Source organism: Callorhinus ursinus, unplaced genomic scaffold, assembly GCF_003265705.2.
Source record: "Callorhinus ursinus isolate GAN/ISIS: 27379988/994484 unplaced genomic scaffold, GSC_fseal_2.0 scaffold10, whole genome shotgun sequence".
NCBI lineage: Eukaryota > Metazoa > Chordata > Mammalia > Carnivora > Otariidae > Callorhinus > Callorhinus ursinus.
The window spans coordinates 50997709-51020284 of record NW_027397072.1 but is presented as its reverse complement, the minus strand read 5'-3'; the positions used below and the strand labels follow the sequence as shown (position 1 = coordinate 51020284).

The 22576-nt window shown below is 37.4% G+C and overlaps 1 protein-coding gene and 1 pseudogene across 5 annotated transcripts in view; one reads left to right on the top strand and one right to left on the bottom strand.

The window, feature by feature from the left end:
• Window positions 1–22576, bottom strand: part of EXOC6B (exocyst complex component 6B) — a 606254-nt gene that overhangs the window by 353642 nt on the left and 230036 nt on the right. For 4 of the 5 annotated variants that reach the window (XR_012379776.1, XR_012379777.1, XM_025868421.2 and 1 more), the window contains exon 7: window positions 13367–13543. The exons of the other annotated variant lie outside the window; for it this stretch is intronic. Coding sequence is in view for 2 of the 4 variants with exons in the window: in XM_025868421.2 (XP_025724206.1) it covers window positions 13367–13543 (177 nt within the window). In the remaining 2 variants the exon portion in view is untranslated. The remainder of the gene's footprint in view (window positions 1–13366; window positions 13544–22576) is intronic. 5 annotated transcript variants of the gene reach the window in all.
• Window positions 17567–18061, top strand: LOC112821155 (CDKN2AIP N-terminal-like protein pseudogene; annotated as a pseudogene).

Genomic DNA, 22576 nt, shown 5'->3' with positions numbered 1-22576 from the left:
TTTGAAAGCAGTCCACAGACATCTAGACAAGAAAAGAAGGAGCAAAATGGGGTTTCAGTTCACAAACTTCACCTCCACCCCTAAAATAGCCTACTATTTAGAAATCATTTTTCCTCCATGCTCCCTTCTGCGAGGAACACTAGGAGCACTGCAAGGAACCAAGAAGAGTGCTGTGAGGAGAAAGGTATGTAAAGCATGCACTGATTCATGTTGCTTTGAGCTACATGTGTTTTCTCTGCTTCCCCTAATGAAAAAGAATCACTTCGACCGAAAGGCAAAAGGAGGAGAGCGACATACACTGTACGTGAAGGAATGCCACACGTTTGGAAGGATAAGAAATGAACTTTCAAAAACCTAAATAGATGGGAGTGGGAAAGAGAACAAAAGGCAGTTTCTCCTGACTCGTATAAATAGGTCTGTTTTAAGGTCCACATTTTGCTCCCCATTTAAAATGCAAAATCTCTGTCAAGGTTGTCTTCATTCTTCTTCCCCTCCTGTTTGCCCTTCTCTCCCCTCAAGTGCAAAGAATGATTCAAGCAGGTTTAGGTTTCAGCTGGGGCAGAGGGAGGGGTCCAAGGACACTTTCTTAAGCTAACAATGACAGTCTCTAATGGTTTCTGTCTCCTAACAAAAGCCAGGACTCTGTCTTTATCAGCTTCATCTAATTTTTCCTTTCCAAAGTAAATAACACAGCCCTTGCATTTTACACATGTCCAAGTTTGACAAATCATTATCGACTGGGACTATAACTGATAAGAGATAACTTTGTGGTAGGACGTTGTCATTTCCTCTCATAAGGGCTTTCTTTCTGAGATACAGAAACATGATTAAAATAGTTAAACATTTCCTCTGCCTGGCAGTCAGGAACTCAAGACATTAAGATACTGGAGTCTGTATTTTTCTAGTTCAAATAGATCTATGGAGATACCACCAGCAGCCACAAACAGTATACTCAAGATTATCCTGCTTTTTTAACTAGTTGTTTTCCTTATGAATTCACATGAAATAATTTCATCACCAAGGACAGCAGCTGCCTAATTCCCTATATAGTTTCTGAATGGAGAGCATTAGTGCTTTCTGTCAACTCAAACCTCTTTATTATCAGGAAGGAGCAAATTATACGTAAGATTTTAGATTCTGTAACTAAGAAATCTGTGCCACAGAACATGTTATAATATTATATGTTAAGATATTAAAATAACAAATAAAAAGCTATTAAAAGAATTTAGGAGTGGCTGGACTACAACAGTCAGAGGTAGCTATGATGAAGGCAATGCTTAACATTCTACAATTACACATTCACATACCAATTACAGATCGTGCATCACTAGATGCCAATATACATGGCTAGTCTGCCCGTTTCAATGTGCTTCTTACATTTGTAGGATACATATTAATAGCTTCCATCAAAGCTGTAGTTTTTGTTACTTATTGTCTGTAGATTTTGTTAAATAGCATTATATCCTATCAATGTATCAGCTACCACATTATGCCACTATGTAGGTGACAAAAAAAAGAGTCTGAGGACAAAGGAAGCTATAAAATAAGAAAAGTAAATTTATAAACAGGATCAATGAAAGGCACCCTGAAAAAATAGTCTTAGGGGCCTCTGCAGGCAATATATATTAGAGAAGATGTAAAGATTCAGAGTAGAAATGGAAATATTAGATGGTCAGAAAGAAAAGAAGCATAAACATTTCTTTTTTTTTTTTTTAGGATTTTATTTATTTGAGAGGACAAGCGGAGGGGAGAGGCAGAAGGTGAGGGAGAAGCAGAAGCAGGCTCCCCACTGAGTGGGGAGCCGAACGCAGGGCTTGACCCCAGGGATCAAGGATCATCACCTGAGCCGAAGGTAGATGCCCAACCAACCGAGCCACCCAGGTGCCCCAAACATTTCTGATTATAAAAATTCTTGTGAAACATTAGGATCTTTTTGAAATGTTTTTCTTCTTCTCTAATATATCTTAGATCAAGTCAAAGAAAGTCTCTGAAAATGGAAAGGTTAATGGGTAAGTTCCTCTCATAAAGAATAAGGAAAATGATTTTACATATTAAAGAAAAAAGGAGATTTTGATTTTAAAATAAATAATGACAGGGGCGCCTGGGTGGCTCAGTTGTTAAGCGTCTGCCTTCGGCTCAGGTCATGATCCCAGGGTCCTGGGATCGAGGCCCGCATCGGGCTCCCTGCTCTGCGAGAAGCCTGCTTCTCCCTCTCCCACTCTGCCTGCTTGTGTTCCCTCTCTCACTGCGTCTCTCTCTGTCAAATAAATAAATAAAATCTTTAAAAGATAAATAAATAAATAAATAAATAAATAAATAAAATAATGACATCCAAGCTTTAACAGATATATCTATTTAACATTTTTATAACACCTTCCTCCCCCCCCAACAAAGGAGGTGAAAGTTAGTAGCTATTTCTACTATCTTAACTAAGACTCACTAATGAAGGGAGACAGGAAAAAAAAAAAAGTATCTGCAGGCAACAACCAGATAGATCTACCTGCTTTACTAGTAGGTAAGCATATCATTAGGAAAAGGGAATAGAGTACAAGAAAAGACTGCTTGCCGCCTCCTCCCACTCAAGAATATTTACCTATCCTGCTGATAAAGACAGTACATGAAAGAAAGAAATGCATTAGTGTGCTCTAGTCTTCTTGTTCACAGCTGTCCCAGGAGACACACACACATACAACACAACACAGGCCACTTATTTTTCTCTTATGAAACCTTTCAAAGTAGGTGGATCATCCAAAGAGAGTATGATAAAAATTTGTAAGGAATTTAGATATGTTTCTCACTAATCATTTGAGTCATTCTTCTTCTTGAAAATACTTTTGATTACCACTTTACACAAAACAGTTCCTTGGTATTAGTAAATGAATGCAGGGACTTGGTGTCCATTTCTGAGCATTAGCTGGATTTCAAGTCATTAAAATGTACCAGGCATCTTTCTGAAGGGAGAAAACAACAAATGATTAGCTGAAAGAGCATTACCTTTGCACTAAAAGGATCAATTCTGACTGCCCATATTATGTCTGGAAGCCAGGAAATACCTGGCAAACATTTTTCACCAGTGTGTTTTTCCGTACTACTTTGCTTCCAAACTTCAGAGAAAAGAAAGGTAGAATTCATTTGGACATAATCTTCCACAGAGCTGGACTAAACACCATGGATGCATCAACAAACTAGAAGGCCTATGATTCTAAGTGACTAGAATTAGCAAAAGTACAAGAGAAGTTTCTAAACCTCTGAACATGTAAGAATACCCTGAACAGAGCCCTATCCTAGAAACTGCAGGATTTGACTGTAGAGCTTCTCACAAATTACTGGGATTCTTCCTGAGAAATCCCTAAACAAATTACCACTTAATTTACTCAAGTGTTTGCACTAAACAGAAGAAAATCAGGAAAAAATCACCATTCTTCCTTTACCAAAACACTGCAAAAAACCTTGTGGCCAAAATCAAAAGATACTCCCTCAAGAATTCTCTGCTTCAAGCTGAACACAGGGGCAGTAAAAATTCAAATCCTAGTAATATATACAGTTGCTAAGCACCCTGCCAGTACTTGGTATGGTCAGTACTGTTTTAAGCTAATTCTAATAGCTGTGTAGCCAAAACACTGTATTTTAATAAGAAAATATTGGAAATTGCTAAAATACCTACATGTAGGAGATTGGCTCAATAAACTGTGGTACATTCAAATAATGGAGTACTATTTAGCAGTAAAAATAGAATGGGAAAGATTTCTATGAACTAATATGGAACAATTTTCAGGATATATTTTCAAGTGGAAAAACAAGGTATAAAAATACCTTATATTGTATGTTATTATATTATTAATAGTCATGTTGTGTAAGGTATGAGGAAGGGTATTTGTATACACACACACACACACACACACACATTCATGATACTGATTAGTTATGAAGAGTGGGTAAGAGCAGGGTGGAAGGGATAAAGATAATGGGATATCACTGAATATGTCTTATATAATTTTGCTTTTTGAAACATGTTTATATTTTACATACTCAAAAAATTAAATTAATAAGGATGGGGAACTCTAAAACATATACAAAAGAAACAAATGAACCCAATTATATATCAACTTGGTAACAATCACACAGAAGAAAAAGTAGCAAAAACTTTTGAACAAAATACTCTGAACTTTAGCCCCAGTGGGATATAGTCTAGGATAAAAAGAATTGCAAAGAAATCTTGAACCTAGTAAGTTTACTGCTTTTAGTGACATTTACATAGCAATTCTGAAACTATTTTGTGTTATATGAGTAGGTAAATGATTAAATATATTAATTCTCTGGGAACCAGAATTCTCAGAGGTACAAATATGGAATAGAAGAAGACCTACAATATTCGGGTGAAATTTAGAAGCATCAGCTTTCACTCCAGATTTCCAAAACTCTCCATGTGTTAGTGCAGCATGTGTATTTCTTAGCTCTGTCCACAGAAGGAATGTACCTAATGCCCACACCTCAGTTTCTATATACAATTCTCTAATAAAAGAGACAAGAGCTCTTTGATGAAATAGCTGATTCCAGGGCTAGAGCTGAACTTGGAGTGAACCAAGAACATCCTGTGCCAGAAAAAAAAAGGAAGTGCTCAAAAATTGATGGAAACATGTCAAAGGATAATGAATAAGACTCCCACTGGCCAAATCTGGAACAATGAGAGAATCAAAATGAAAGACAAGAACGGAATATAACTCATTTTATATAAAATAAAAGTTCATGTGCCAATACTAATACTAAAAATAAAAGGAAAGGGACAAAAGGAAAGTTCTTTATAGAAGAATGCCAGCTAATCAATGTGAAAGAAATGATAAAAATAGAAAAGTCACTGTTTTATAATCGACATAGTAATACATGATTCAGGAACAAATCATCAATGAATTCTAAATCACCAAATCAGAAAAACTGCTAGGGAACAGGATAGTCAGTCTCAAGATCTAAAAGTACCACACCACAGATCACTTATTAATTAAAAAAGGAGAAGGGTACCTTTACAGTGCAGAAATCTGGTAGACACCACCTTAACCAACTGTGTGCTTCCTGATATGATGCACTAAAAAGGACATATTACTTTTATAATATTCCTGTCAAAAATGATTAACCTGAACCTAATCATGAGGATTACCAGATATACCTAAATAGAGGGATATTAAAGGAAAATAAACAAACATAAAAATTAAATGCAATGCATGGTCCTTGTCTCGATGTGGCTACAGGAAAAAGTGAAAAAAATCAAAAACATTATTGGGACAACTGGGGAAATGTGTACATGGGTTATACATTAAGTCTTATATATAAGTCTTATATCAATGTTAAAATTTCTTTTTTCTTAAGATTTTATTTATTTATTTGAGAGAGAGAGAATGAGAGATAGAAAGCACGAGAGGGAAGAGGGTCAGAGGGAGAAGCAGACTCCCCGCTGAGCAGGGAGGCCGATGTGGGACTCGATCCTGGGACTCCAGGATCATGACCTGAGCCGAAGGCAGTCGCTTAACCAACTGAGCCACCCAGGCGCCCCTCAATGTTAAAATTTCTGAGTGTGATCACTGCACTGTAGTTATGTAGAAGAATGTCAGTCTTGGCAAATCATAGATTATTGTATTGAGATTTCAAATATGATAAATGAAGTATGCAACTTTCTTTCAAATGGCTCAGCTTTGGTAGGGAGAAGAAGAGGATTAATGAAATCGATCCTCTCAAAATCAAATTTTTAAGATCGAAGGTGACAAATTTTAATAAGTGGACTATTTAAGTGAAGGTACATGGATGTTCGTTTTAACACTCTTGTAACTTTTCTGATGATCTAAAATTCTTCAAAAAAAAATTCTTACAAAGAAGGTGTTACTCTAGAGGCGGGGTTTGGGCAACATAGGTGAAAGGGGTCAAAAGTTAGAAATTTCCAATCATAAAATTAGGAAGTCATAGAGATGCAGTGTACAGCACGGTAACTGTAGCTAGTAATACTGCATTGTATATTTTAAAGTTTCTAAGAGAGATCTAAAAGTTCTCATCACAAGAAAACAAAATCCTGTAACTATGTATTGATGGATGTTAACCAGACTATTATGGTGATCATTTTGCAATATATACAAATATTGAATCATTATGCTGTACCCCTGAAATTAATATAATGTTATATATCAATTATACCTCAATTTAAAATAAAGAATGGATGGATGGATGGATGGATGGACGGATGAGTGATGGGTATTCAGAAGAGGTCACATTGAGCTAGTCCTCAGGGAAAAGTAGAATTCAGTATTTTAGACAAGGATGAGAGAAAAAAGAGTATATTCCCTAATTAGGGTTATTAGCAACTTAGTACGGAGTGAAGGGGGTGGCTGAAATAAGAAATCTGTATATAAAGGAGAAATTCTAGAAGACCTGAAAAGTCAGGTAGATGCTTATAATTGAAGTAAATAATTTCAAAATGACAAGAACTTTATACTATCAGTACAATGAAAAAATTTTAAAGATATTAAATCAATGTGAGCCATAATATATCCTTGTCACCAGACAGACCTAAAAGATAAAAGAATTAAGAAAACCAGCGGGGCGCCTGCGTGGCTCAATCGTTAAGCGTCTGCCTTCGGCTCAGGTCATGATCCCAGGGTCCTGGGATCGAGCCCCACATCGGGCTTCCTGCTCTGCGGGAAGCCTGCTTCTCCCTCTCCTGCTCCCCCTGCTTATGTTTCCTTTCTCACTGTCTCTCTCTGTCAAATAAATAAATAAAATCTAAAAAAAAAAAAAAAAAAACCTGAGATGCAATAATAGTTTCTGGGACGCCTGGGTGGCTCAGTTGGTTAAGCGTCTGCTTTCGGCTCAGGTCATGATGCCAGGATCCTGGGATCGAGTCCCACATCGGGCTCCTTGCTCAGCAGGGAGCCTGCTTCTCCCTCTGCCTGCCGCTCCCCCTGCTTGTGCTCTCTCTCTCTCTCGCGCGCGCGCGCTCTCTCTGACAAATAAATAAATAAAATCTTAAAAAATAAAAAAGAATTAAGAAAACCAAAACAGAATGTCTAAAGTATGCCATAGTTTTCATTCAACTTTCTAAATTGCTTTCATTGCTTTTAAGTATGGGTATTTACTCTTCATTTAACTATATACATTCTTAATAGACCAGTTTTCATTAAGAATTGGAGAAAAGGGTGTCTGGATGGCTTGGTCAGTTAAGCACCTGACTCTTGATCTCAGCTCAGATCTTGATCTCAGGGTCGTGAGTTCAAGCCCCGCACTGGGCACCACATACATACATACATACATACATACATACATAACTAACCAAAATGTACTCTGTTGGGGCGCCTGGGTGGCCCAGTTAGTTGAGTGTCCGACTCTTGGTTTCAGCTCAGGCCGAGATCTCAGGATCATGAGGTTGAGCAACACATTGGGCTTCACACTCAGCATGGAGTCTGCCTGGGTTTCTCTCTCCCTCTCCCTCTGCCCCTCCTCCCCCTCACACACACTCTCTCCCACTCTCAAATAAATAAATAAAGCTTAAAAAAAAAAAAAAAAAAGAACTGAAGTGAAAAACCAAGACTGCAAGGGTGGGTAGGTACTGGGAATAAGTGAATCAGGCCACCTTTTCAAATTGTATTCTCTTAATAGACATACTTTGTATGTGAAATAACTAGAACTGTTACTCATTTTTACAAAGAACTCTCATTTTTTTTCCAAACATGTGGCCCTGTCAGTCTGTCTTCCAGTTCACCATTTTTAAATACAGATCCAGTATAAGTAACAATATATTTCTCTCAATAGCACAAATGTGATAATAAATGGCAATATCCAATGTGTAGACACAACAGAGATTGTAGCTTAGTGAAAAAAAACTTACCCTGGTGGCAACCTTGCTGCTCGAGGTGATTCTATTACTACCATACTTAGAGAGAGCTTAAGTTAGAAATACAGATTTTTATGTGAATTCAACTACTTAAAAGTTGGCAAATAATTAAAAAAGTTTTAAGCACTATGCAAGCCAACAGCCATTTTGCAAGCTATTTCTGGCCCATGGGCTGCCAATATGCAACCTCTGATTTTAACTCTAAAGTACTAATGGCATCTTTTATTTCATTTTAACTTACTGAGAAAAAACCCTCATTTGTTACCTTGCCATCATTTGAAAGTGTTGCAATAAGCCATTTGAAATTTGGGTCAAACATCACAATAACCACAATTTTTCACAAGCAATTTAGCATTAATTATTGTCACTATTTTAAAGGTGAGGAAAGAGAGGCTCAAGAAGTTACAGGACTTGCTCCAATAACACAAAGCTGACAGAACTTGTACTTTCTAAATACAAATCTTGTGTTCTTTCCAAACACCCAGTGTTATGGACTGAGTTGTGTCTCCCCCAAAGTTCATATGTTGAAGCCCTAACCCCCAGTGTGACTGTATTTGGAAATATGGCCTTTCAGGAGGTAATTAAGGTTAAATTAAGTCATAAGGGTAGAGCTCTGTGAAAATAGGATTGGTGTCCTTAAAAAAAAGGAACACACACCAGGGGCATACGATCACAGAGAAAAGGCTGTGTGAGGACACAGCAAGAAGGCGGTCATATGCAAGCCAAGGAAAGAGTCCTAAGGAGGAAATCAACCCTGATGGCACCTTGATCTTGGTACTTCCAGCCTCCAGACTGTGAGAAAATAAATTTCTGTTGCTTAAGCCAGGCAACCTATGGTATTTTGTTATGGCATCCCTCGCAAACAAATAATCTTGTTATCTCAAAATTAGTAGAGTACCACAATCATAAAGACATCTCAGAAGGCATTATATATTATATGATACTTGTATTTAAATTAGCAATTCCAACCTGTTAACTCCATATGTCAAAAAAGACACCAAAATCTTGAGAGCTAAACCTGACATGGATCATTTGGTCAACATTTCTTTGACCCACACTATATAAAGAGTTGTATGGATAAAACAGTGACTACTGCCCTTTCACAGTATAAACAATTAAAAGAGATACAAACTAGAATAAGAGATGTGCCAGAAGTATGGCACCAAGGAAGTGTTCTAAGAATGCAGAAGCTTTGAAATAATCTAGAAACAAAAAAAGAAGTCATAGGCCCTGCTTCTTTAAACTATTTCTTACCCAATACTGCTTTTTTTAAGCAGACTATTTGTTTACAGTAGATAATGTTCCATGAGTCCATGCAAATATGTTATCAAAAACTGTATCAACTTATATATCACCTTTATTCCCCAAAGAAGGACATAGTCATAATGCCATAATTGTATATACTGATAGTACTGTGTGTGCCAAGCACTGTGATGAGAGCATTATATACACTATCTCAGTCAATCTTTACAACTCTGCCCTCAGAAGGCATTACTGTCCCCCTTCTCACAAATAATATATCACCTAAAGTGTCCTTTGTATTTATCTTCAAATATCTCAAAAATTATACACCTGGGACACCTGGGTGCCTCAGCTGGTTAAGTGACCAACTCATGATTTCGGCTCAGGTCATGATCTCAGGGTCATGAGATCAAGCCCTGCGTTGGGCTCCGTGCTCAGCGGGGAATCTGCTTGAGATCCTCTCTCTCCCTCTGCCCCTCCCCGGCTCAAACTCTGATGCATGCTCTTTCTCTCTCTCTCTCTCTCTCTCTCTCTCTCTCTCTCTCTCAAATAAATAAATAAATAAATCTTTAAAAGAAAAAGATACTCCTAATGAATCTAACACCACAAGGACATTCTCAATCTAATAAGTTCACCACTTCTAAAACAAAATTGTAAAGTCCTATTTAGATATTTAGAGAAGAGCAATAACATCCACATATTCCTCAGGATGATATAGAGATTGAATAAATTCCCCAAATCATACATATTTCCATTGAAAATCAATTGAATTAAGTTGTTAGTCAAAAATGATCAAATGTCAGCAGTTTATATAGTTCAACTTTAACATATGACCAGTAAAAACAAAACACCTTATTTTAATTAAGGTGACTCTTTCATTAGCTTAGACAAAAATCAAGTACAAATAGAGAATTTTACAGAGGAATACTTTTCCTACAACACTTCTCAGCAATTGAGAGACTGACTCTGTCAGTTGGTTCTCCATGTGAGCTGGTTTTTTCATCCAAGATGACTTCATCTTCAGTTCCCAGCCTTATTTAGTTTTTCTATGTCTGGCACAAACTTTATTTCAGTTCAACATTATATGAAATACCTGCTTACTATGTTCTAAGCCATTTTCTAGGTGTTTGGGTTTCCTTATCCATCTCATTCGGTGGTCTCCCATTAAGTACCATCACGCTCAAAACATAGTTAATAGCCTACAAATGTCACTAGACTCAAAGAATGTACTAAGTATCACTTTCATTAAAAGTACAGGAAAAAGAAAAAGTCCTAACTTCAGTGAATAAGAAAATATCTAAACTTAAGTATGTTAAACCAGAATCATAAAATTTCGTAAAAAATAATGCTGGCACTCTATTATAAGCAACAGATTTTAGAAAGCAAAACAAATGTAACTTTCTCTTCAAGTACTGCATTCGTTGTTGGAAAAATTTTAAGTCATATTAATGAAAAATCAGTAAGAGACCCAAACAGTCAAGGTTTTGTTTCCTTTATTCGCTAAAAATGCTTCCTTGAGGTCCTCTATATCCTTGCAACTCCAAGTGTGCCCTGCGAACAGAAGCACCATCCTCATCTGGAAGCCTGTTAAAAATGGAGATTCTCAGACTTCACACCCAACCTGCAGAATCCGAATCTGCATTTTATTATGATTTGAAAGTGACTCCTATGCACATGAAAATTTCAGAAGCACTTAACCTACACCTTGGGTTCTTAACATGGCTCCTAAAGGCAACATGAGTTTCAGAAATCCCCTGAAATTTCATGGAGAACTTTCTGTGAGTGAATATATGCATATTTCACTGGGAAAAGACTCCATATATTTTTTATCAAACTCTCAAAGGAATATATGACCCCAAATAGATTAAGAATCACTGCTCTACAGGATTCTGTGCCACAGTTTAGAAGTCAAAATATTTCAAAAACTATTTACGTTGCTCTCAATGAGGTCTGTTGAAGAATGACAAGAATGAAGGTCAGAACGTCACAGTGGGTCACGAAAGACCTTATCTGAAGAATTTATTCACACCATGCAAGAACTATGCCAAGAAACCAGTTTGGAGACATCTAAATAAATAATTCTCTACATGAGGTTTGAGATTAAGAATGTGCACTTGAAGAAGATTCAAACTGAGAAGTAAATAAATAGAAGGTAGGATTTTTTTTTAAGATAGGATGCCATTAGATGACAGTGAAGTGCCGAATTCTTGTTGTAAGAGCTCAATCAGCAAATTTCTAACAGGATTCTGTTTGATTTGGGATATATGACCTTTTTAAAATGCTCACTTCCAAGTACATTCTTATAATACTTTGTTTATGAGGAACCCTCAACATATTTCACTAGCCCCACTTTCTTTATCTTCTCTAGGCCTCAGAAAACAAAATAAAGAAGAAATATAGCACAAAAATTTAAAAAAGGATTTGCCCAGGATCTTCAGTGAGTTTATGATAAAGAAGGGCCTGTATCCGTAAGGTTCTACTATATATGATAACAATGTATATATTTCATTTTTTCATTTTATCATCTAACCATCTCTTCGGGGTGTATGTTATCCAGGGCATAGACTATGTCTAACTTCTGTTTCCTTAGGTCACAGTGCCTAATAGAATTTCATTTTCTTAACAGACCCAAAATGTAAATAAAAGGCATTACCTGGTCTTTCTTGATTCTGATGCTTGATTGTACTACTACTATAAGTTGTCATCAGTGATGGGTCTAATACCTGACAGTCTGGCCTCCAGGGTGGATCCATATCCTGCCATACCAGTCATTTCAGGCAAGAAGAGAGAATGCTAGAAAATACTCAGGAGGATCAAGTCTTCTCTGCCCCTATTTCGAGAGATATCAGGCAAAGGCCTGGTTCTTGTCTTCGCTCCATTTCTTATCCAGGTACAATAGGGATTTTGATGAAACTTTCACAGATTGTTAACTATTAATGTACCTCATTTATGTAATAAACATATCCTAATGAAAAATATGATGGTAGTGATACATAACAGAAGTCGGCAAAAAAGAGTGACAACAGAACAGAAACTATCATTTGCGGACCACCTTCTACAGAGCAGGCACTTGTGTATTCCTGTGGGGCAGAGGCCACTGTCTTTACTTGACGGATGAAGACTTAAGTCCCAACAGATTAAACAATTAGCTAAGATTCCCAAGTTAGACAGTGACAAGTTTGGGGTTATGGTTTTTGGGTGGGAGGGGAGTGGGACAGAAGAAGGATGGGGAAGACAGTGAACCCAATTTTATCTGGAGAAACAAAACAACGAAAAGGAGCCAAACACTTAAAGGCAAACAGGCGACAGAGCAGAGGCATAAATGGTTCCTCACACAGGTCAGTGGACATTTAAAGAGTAAATGATATGAATATTAATGATAATTTTAAAAAAGAAAACAGAACAAAATGGCAAAGCCAGGATCTGAATGCAATCTGTAGGACTCCCAAGTTCATGCTCCTCACCACTACATTCCCAAAGAAACTGACCCAGTTTATCCAAATGATAAGTATTCAGAAAAACATTTTAACAAGAAATCTCAAGTGTCACAGTAGTTTTATTTTTAAAAACACATTAAATATACTTTTAGCAAGTCAGGATATAAATATATGTCCTCGTTAAGCAACTTAATCTTATTCTTTACCTGAAAGTGACAGAAGTAATGTAAGAAGTTATGGATGTCCCAAAATTCCCAGATTCTCTATAATCACTCATATATTTATTTCCTCCAGAAATGCATTCTCAACTCTCTGGAGCCTTTTTACATTTTCAATCTAAGACCCCTTTATTTGCACCCCACTGTTTAAAGTAACATCTTTTGTCTCAAGTAATGATGTTCCAGTTCAGAAGAGATCACCTAGATCTTTCTCTAGGTCAGATAAACTCTACTCTTTCTTAATGTAGTACCCAGGCGGTATATAATCAAAAACCTTGAAACTTAAAAAAAAAAAAAATGGATGAGTATATTCAAAATCTAAACAATTAGAATCTAAGATATCATGATGCATCTTCAGTTTCCTTATATCGAGGCCCATTTGTATTTGCTTCTCCCTCCGCCTTTCTCTCTCTCTGCCTCTCTCTCTTTCTCTCTCTCTGTCTCTCATGAATAAACAAATAAAATCTAAAAAAAAATAAAAATAAAAAAAATAAAATGATATTTAATACCTGGAAGATCACACACGGATAAACTCTTCATCACATCTCAAAAATTAAACCTAACACTAGTCTCATTTCCCCAGTTCAAATGTTGGTTACCTCTTCATCATCTTCCTCATCTTCAACATCCAGAATTCCTGAATCCTGTTCAGACTTGGGGCTAGTGCTTTCTATCTCTGTATCAAAAATTGTGTATGCATCTTTTTTAGATTTTCTCTTGCTACCTATTCTGGGTTGCTGCAAGACGATGTTATCCAGGTTTCTTTGTTGTTGAGCCTAGGATAGAAACACATACACACACATTGAAAAAGAAGAAGAAGAAAGAAAGAAAAGAAACAACTTAATTCAGCATTCGAAGAACTTCTAATTTTGAACAAGTTGGTATCTTAAAGAAAATACAATAAAATGCCTTAAGACATAGTTTTAGCCCCAGAAATAAAACCAAACACATTAATACATATATATTTTTAACCCTGAAGTTACCCATCTTGATCATTTTCCCAGAAAAAAAAAAGGTAACCAGTAATATTATCAGAAGACTTTCCAAATATACCCACTACATCACCATAGAAATGAAACCTATCCTTCTTCACCTAAGTAGCCAAGGGATTAGTGCAAATGACTAAATATGCATCTCCTACAAGACACGTGCCATGCTGGGATCATTGTGGTTGGGGGAAGAGCGACAGAGCTTTTCAGCTTAGCGGACTCTAAGAACAGTTCTGTGGTTGTAAGAGACCAACCGAATGTAATCAGGGGAATGAAACATCTTAATAGAGTAATTTGAACTAACTAATCCTTCAGAATTACATGACCTTAATCTGTGGAAAACAGTTTTAAAGGGTTTCTTCTTCTGAACTTTATAAAAAGGAAATGTAATCCCCTCAGCTTTACAAAACAGATTCAGATGGTGTGGTTTCAATCCATACAAAGAGGTGGAAAGTGTGACTATGCGGAGTCAACAACGTAAGTATTAAACCACACAGCTTTAGAGCTGGAAGTGACCTCAGTTACGACTCAGGAAACTGAGGCTATAAGACAAAGGATTTGTTTGAGGTCAGAAGGTCAGTTAGTGGTAAATCAGAAGCTCAACGTGTGATCTCCTCAGTTCCAGAGGAGAAATCTTCCTACTTCATCAACAGTTCCTCAAAGCATGACAAAATATTTCCCCTACTAAAGGTTCTGTTGTCAAATACATGGGAAGCACTGTCGTCATCTTCTTGTACGTACACAATGCACATCGACAGAATAAAAACTGAGAGAAATCCTTTTTAAGGAAATTTCTTTAACTTGGTTTAACCCAGCAAGTTTCAAAATATTTCGCAATGGAACTTCCAGGTTTTTTTTTTAAATAATACTGTGTCATCCTAAGATACAAAGCTTAAGAAGGATGGCCTCTCAAAAGATATGTTTCTTAATCAATATATGACATTGCTCCTTGGTGACAGGCAGAAATTCATTCTGGAGAAAATCAGAGTCTCCAAATATTCTGAATGAGATTAAGAAATTCAAGATAAATATTAAGTATGTTAATCCAGGCACTGGTTAAATGAGACAATTATAATAGGACAGAGACAAACTTGAACTATGGGAGCTAGTTTCTGCCAAGAAAACGAAAAGAATCTACAGTCCAGAGATTTGAATCAATGGACAAGCTTGTTTCCATGCATAATACTGGCTGATATTTTGGTTTGACTTACACAAAATATACCTGGCTTCAGTAACAAATGGAGAAAGAGAGGGTACCCAAAAACATTTATGTCTGTACATAAAACATACCTACCCTCCAAGCATTTTAGAACCTAAATTAGATAGAACAGTCTTTCTGTTCCTCCCAAAAGTAGTAAGTTCTTTTCCACTTCCAAGTAAACACACAAAAAAGGATTAAGGACTCTGGGGAGGCACAAAGGAAAGGAGAACTTCCTAGAGCTTTCATATTTGAAAAAGCAAGCCCTGGAGTAGAGTGATCACTTGTCTTTGTACAGCAAAACCAAAAGCTTTTCATAAGGTGGTCTTATTCTATTCAATCCCAAGTCATTTATTTTTCTTCACAATCAGTAAAATACTACCAGTGTATCAAAAGCAACAAGAGGAGCCACATTTAAGTACTGTCATTTAAACTTGAAATGATACAAATCTGAAAGTATCCTATGGAAGCAATTTTAGATCTTCTATGATTTGTTCTTTTCAAGTGGTGTCTGGTTTTCCCATCAACGTAAAGGAACGCAGTTTGGGCCAAACAGGCAAATAAAGGTTGAAAACCCTACAGCTAGAAATCAAAACACTGCAAAGTGTATTCCAAGGCTCTATCAGTACTTGGGGTCTCTCAGAACGATCAAGTCTTCAATCTATAAAAGAGCAGTCAGGGCAGATCTGTTAGGCAGAAGGGGCCAAGTTAGAAACACTGAATCTCAGGTAGAACAATGAAATACAAGATATTACCCATTCTGGATGCAAATGAAAATGACCATCTATTCAAACTGTGTGTTATGGGATTGGCAGGAAGTGAGAAAGAGTAAATGTTGGTACAGATATATACATGCATGTAATATATGCTAAAATTAAAATGTAACACTAAAGTCCATGAAAAACAACAATAATAAAAGCCCTTCAGAGCTCTGTTCTAACATGCTAAACTATCTCACCAGGACCATTTATTCTGTCCCTCCAGAAACAACCTTTATAGACTGGAACCAAAGCAGAGATCTGATCTCTGCCACCTATGCTGGAGTTGGGGCAGGAGGATACAAAGCAGACAGACCTTAGAAAGCAGTTAGGTGTTTTCTTTTCCTTAACTGTTCTCTTTGTGATTAATTTTTACACGTTTAATGCCCTGTTCCTCAAGATTCCCTCATATATATTCTTCTCTGATTTCCTAGTATAGAGAAATTAAACAAGATTTCTCCCTCAAGACCTCCTCTCTTCCCACTCTGTCCACTCTCCCAAGACCCAGCAGCACATTGCCTCTACTGCTTGTGAGTTCCACCGCCACTTCACTTCCAACAACCTAAAAAGGAACTCATCACCTTCTCGTTAGAATTCCCCTGCATATCGCGGTCAGGCTCTTCTTAAACCACATCATTCATTGCACAAATTGAACATGAGGGAAACTAGGAGAAAAAACATTAAGCAAGGACAAATCCCAACTCCATCCCAACTTCCCTTAAGACTCCACCATAATGGAAGCTAAACCTAATTTTCCAATGTACTTATTTAGCACCCTCCAACATGAATCTTCCCGCTTGGATCAAACTCTACCACATAATATACAAGGAATAGCACGCCATTTCTCTACTGGATGCCCCTCCCTGCCTGCACCCAGCCGTCCTCTGAATCCCAACTAGAACTCTTCTTCCTTTAGGAAGCCTCCTCTCGCTGTGCCAACTCATGGTGCAACCTCTCCGTATCCCTGCTTTCAGTCAAATGTGTACTGAATGTCTACTGGCACCAGGTATTGTGCTGCATATCGGGCCTACAGAGAGGAAGATGGAGTCTATGACTCATGAACCTCAGGTCACACTGTTACAGGAAGCATAGACCGGCAAATAAGTGGCTGAAATTCAGTGCAATTAGCATAATGAACAGAAATACAGGTGTAATAATTGGACATAGGAGAAAGTAATCGTATCTGCTTGGAGGGGATTCCAAATAGGCTTCACAGAGGAAGGGGTAGCAAACTGTGCTTTTAAAAGAGAAATATGACTTTTCCAAAGGCAGAGAGGTAAAAGATGAAAGAAACAGCCTGAGAAAAGATCACCATGTATGAAATAACATTACCCACCCAAGGAATAAGCTATCTTGTATAAAAGCACAGGTGACAAAGAATTACCAAGAGATAGAGAAGCCATACAAAGCAGTCTCAAGTTCTCTAGTAGGCAAGGGAGAAACAATGAAAGAAATGTAAGCAGGGGAAGAACAGGATCAGCTTTACAATTCAGGCAACTTCTCCAGGAGCAGAGGAAAGGTCAACTGGGAGAAGGTAAGGACTGGAAACAGAAAAACCAATATAGATCATTGTTAACAGTCCAAATAACAATGAGGAGGACTTGAATTAAGGTAGCAGCAGTTAGATAACTGGCAGAAGCAATAGAATTTACCGATTTCAATGTAGTACCTAGAAGAGGGGAAGGGAATAAGAATAACCCCAAGTGTTCTGGTCCTGACCACTAGATGGTGGGGTCATTCCAAACAGAAGAACCACGGAAATAATAAGTTGAAAGAAGAGAGAAAAGGGGTCCAGTAAACCTGTCAGGTAGCCAGGTTAAAAAAAAAAAAAAAAATCACAGGCCCTCGGCGGCGAAGGGCGCCATGGTGGGTGGCGAGGCGGCCGCCGCGGTGGAGGAGCTAGTTTCGGGGGTGTGGCAGGCGGCCGACTTCGCGGAGCAGTTCCGCTCCTACTCGGAGAGCGAGAAGCAATGGAAGGCTCACATGGAATTCATTCTGCGCCACCTGCCCGACTACCGCGACCCGCCCGATGGCGGTGGCCGCCTGGACCAGCTGCTGTCCCTCTCCCTGGTGTGGGCCAACCACCTCTTCCTGGGTTGCAGTTACAACAAAGACCTTTTAGACAAAGTGATGGAAATGGCTGATGGGACTGAAGTGGAAGACCTGCCACAGTTTACTACCAGGAGTGAATTAATGCAAAAGCATCAAAGCTGAGGCAGAAGATTCATCACATTTTCAACATCAGCTACAAGCTTAGGAAGGAGGCTGGGATGAGCGTGACATGGACCACAGCAGCTCTCTTAAGATTCCCGCCATTTCCAACAGGCAGGAAAGAGGCAGCTGGAATGACAGTCTTGTCCAGCTTGGAGTTGTAAAAGGTCTCAGTCTTCCAGTAGCTGTCATTGCGGAAGTGTGCACAAGTGTGTACTTATAAATCATGCCCTCTTTTTTTTATTTTCACTTTTTGAATGTCAAACTTTTTGTTAAAGATGCCTATTTTTTTTTATGTTGTTGTAATAATTGCCGGTAGTGAATTTTACAATTTGGACTTTTCAATAATGTATTTTCAAGTCTGAAAAAAAAAAAAAATCACAGTACAGCACTTCAGGAGGTAGGAAACCATTTTCTGTTTGAGGCTAGGAAACACATTTTACCAGTCTTAGAATCCCCCAAACCCAGACACAGTGACACATACAAAGTAAATTTAGATAAATGTTTACTATATAAAGGCAGTGGACAACAAAAGAAATATATGGAAGAATGGGATCTGGTGTAATAAAAGAGACGTTTGGATGTTCTCCTACCTACTAAAAGAGAGGGAACAAAACAGAAAAAAATAAAAAGAGAGGGGCACACCCATAAGAATTATCTAATCTGGACTATTAACCTAATATGTCTACATATGCTAATAAATAAAGTTTTATTGTGAAATACAACTTCCAAAGGTACCTAGCAGTAAGACTCAGTTAAAATTCTGTGAATCAAATGGCAAAGGCTCCTGTCTTTATCAACCCAATACTGACCTCTAGTGGATTAAAGAAATACATACAAATGCCTTCAGAATCAGAAACCAGTTGAAGAAAGGTCTAGGCTTATAGGTTTGGAGGTCTGATAGGGTTACATGAACTTCAATCATAGGGTGCTATATATGCCAGGGGAAAAAAAACCTTCTTGGAGTAAGATAAGTTTTTAAATCTAAGCACTGCAACTTAGTAATTCTATAACTTTGGGTAAATTCTTTCCTTCTCTGTGTAACATCCCTGTCTATTAAAAACAAAACAAAACAAAAACAAGGTTACCTCAGAGCTGTCACAAAGGTTAATAATATTATGTAAAGCACCTTGAATTCAAAGATAAGTCAAACAAAAAAACACTAAGAATTTTAAGTTCTACCTGTCTTCCCTCTGAATATGAAACAGGAACCTTGTTTTACTGTCTGCAATAGAAGCATGTGAGCTAGCCATATTAAGATGCATAATCATTAACGGCATCTAACACTGCTCCACACTGCCACTCGATTTTGTCTCTGTACTACATTTCAGGTCTGAGATACCTGTACTGGACACCTCTCATGCTCCACTTCGGATCCTCTCAGTCTTAGCTTATTCCAGCTAGAGCTTCAAGCAACCTGTTGTGAGCAGCCTTGGGAAGTATCACATAGTAGAACCTAAAACCAGCTCTCACACTTACGCCACACCTCTAGGTTCCTGCCCTGAGGCTTTGGACACCACAAGAACTACGTAGCATTCATGATTCTCAGCACAGAAGTGAGACTGCCCTTGACCCAAGAGCTGACAGATAAATGCTTCTGTCCCCCCCACTGTCATCAGTTCCATACGGCTTCTCAGAAGAGCCCATGGATTAAGAAACCAGACGGCCCTACCACTGTACCACTGTAAGGGCTCTACCACCTTTCCTCCTGACCCCTACTCCAATAGATCACGTACTGGAATAAACCACTCAAATACAACCTCCCAGGTTCCCTCAGGGAAACCAAAGCTAAAATAACATCCCGTATCACAATAAAGTGAAGTAGGACTATGACCCGCTGTTTTATGTCTGAAGCCCAAATGATAACCATGAAAAGAATTGGCAAGATTAAGATATAAAAACTCCAAAGTGGCCTCTTCGAGTCTCACCAAACAAGAGAAGTACGAAAGAGCTGCAATATCAAAACAGTTTCTTCACATTTACCAGCACTGGCTCTGGCAACTAGCATGCTTTGGCCACCAGCTCCAATATCAGATTCAAACAAATAGAAAACAAAAGAAGACAGTGATTCAAAATTAAGGAAAAATAACATATCAAGATCATATAAAAAAGGTTATTATTGCATATTAGTGTCCATAGGGATATGTATATGTATGCATGTATGTGTACTTTGTAATGATACTTTAAAGGAGGGATAAACAGATTTTCATGTACCTTAATCAGATCCCAAAGAATTTCCATCAGTAGGATAAGTAATCCAGGATTATGATAGCCTTGGAACCTTTTTTTTCCACTGAGGAAGGTGGTCACTATATTACCTTTAAAATTATAACTGAGATACTTAGCCCTTTGAAAGTCTCCCATTCATATTTAAACCTATATTTCCTTGGGTGCGGAGAGTTTTTGCACTAAGAAAATTTACTGCACTAAGATGTACTACATGTAGGGTATTACACTTTGTATGACACAATAGCAAAATTATGGAATTCTCTTGTGAACTAGGATAATTCTCAGCTCTTTTTAAACACTTTTTCCTTTGTCAACACACAAATGCACAGACCACATACACACAAACATATGTTAATTACAGTTAATTGTAAAATAAATTAGAAAAAAATAAAGGAAAAAATGTATCAAAATCTCCATTCAGTAATATCAGTTATTTTGATGAATGACAACCCAGCATATAAAGATTTCTGTACATGTGAAAGACTGCTCTTTTTGCTTATCTGTATTTTCTATTTATCAGCAACTAACATTTATATTGGTAGGCCAAAAAAAGGACCATACTAAATGAAGTTCCTTTAATCTGCTCTCCCTCAAAAATGTATCACAAATATCTTTCTCTACAAAGAAAAACATTTATAACAATATTTGCATTGTAATGCCTTTAAAAGAACAGGTTTATTGAAACATAGGCCTACTATAAGATCTTATATTGCTTCCAATATTTTGCTGTTTAATAATGCTATACAATCTCCAGAGCTAAAATTTTGTGTATATCCTTAATTATTTTATTAGGGGAATTCCTAGAAGTAAAAAATCTAGATGCAAGGATAAATGCTACACATAAATAAATACTGAGAAACTGCCCTCCAGAAAAACGATGCCACTTCATAGTAGCACATGTAAGTGTATGAATGCTTATTTCTCAGCCCCTACAGCATCACTAGGCACAATTTCCCTCTGCCTATTGAATGTAAAGTTTTCTAAACATGACAACAAAGGAAGAAGCTATAATATACGTAAGACTGTTGAATCACAGACCTGTACCTCTGAAACAAATAATACACTATATGTTAAAAAAAAAAAAAAGAAGAAGATAGCAGGAAGGGAAAAATGAAGGGGGGGAACCGGAAGGGGAGACGAACCATGAGAGACTATGGACTCTGAGAAACAACCTGAGGGTTCTGGAGGGGATGGAGGTGGGGGGATGGGTTAGCCTGGTGATGAGTATTAAAGAGGGCACTTACTGGATGGAGCACTGGGTGTTATGCACAAACAATGAATCATGGAACACTACATCAAAAACTAATGATGTACTATATGGTGACTAACATAACATAATAAAAAAATAAAGAAAAAATAAATAAATAAAATACAATTAGATTTGGCTATATAAAATTAATTTCCACTCTACTTTATTAGTATTTATTTTCCTCTAGTACTTCCATGATTTATTTTAACATGTTTAATCCTTCTACAACCTTACCTTGAGTGTTACATAGAGGCGTAACTACTCACTCAAATGGTTATTTACCCCACCTCAATTTTTTAGAAAACTTCATCTTTTCCCAACTAATTTATTTCACTTTATTTTTTCCTATTCTTTTTTTAAGATTTTAATTATTTATTTGAGAGAGAGAGAGAAAGAGAGCAAGACAGAGAGAGAGAGAGCACAAGCCGGGTGAGGGGCAGAGGAAGAAGCAGGCTCTCAGCTGAGTGAGAAGCCTGATGTGGGGCTCGATCCTGGGACCCTGGGATCATGACCTGAGCCGAAGGTAGACACTTAACTGACTGAGTCACCCAAGAGTCCCAATTTATTTCATTTTAAATGTCTGCCAAATGCATATAAGTTCACGGGTTTAAAAATCTGATAATACTAAAATTATTTTATGAGAAACAGTAGCACCCCCTTATGCTTTTTCCCACCCCCAATTCTGTTAGGTAGAGATAATATTTTTACATCCACATTTCTAAATAATACCCTTAAACTTTATGGTAAAAACTTAGCTCACTTAAAAGTCTAGACCCCTTACTTACGGCTTCTTCAATTATCTTTCCAGCAAAGTATTTTAAGTTAAAGCAATAATCAGTGTTAATCATTAATCATGTAAGCATTCTGTCTCACTGTAGAGCCAAGTATACATGCAATGATTACATATATTTAATTACAGTTTTTTTGTCTTGATTATAGCTTTTGTTTTTGAGTTTCAAATTCTCTAATTTTTTAAATCTCTAATATTCTAATTACAATAATCTTTATTTCTTCAAAAAGCTTATCATACTAGGTATAATAGGCACCCTACCCAGACCCTATTACTCCTAAAGGCATAAGTAACCTGAGTTGATTGTCCTATAGACCTGCTTCATAAATGTCATTTCTAGAGGGGACTTACTTTCATCTCTCACTGGGGTTACAGCCATAGTTTC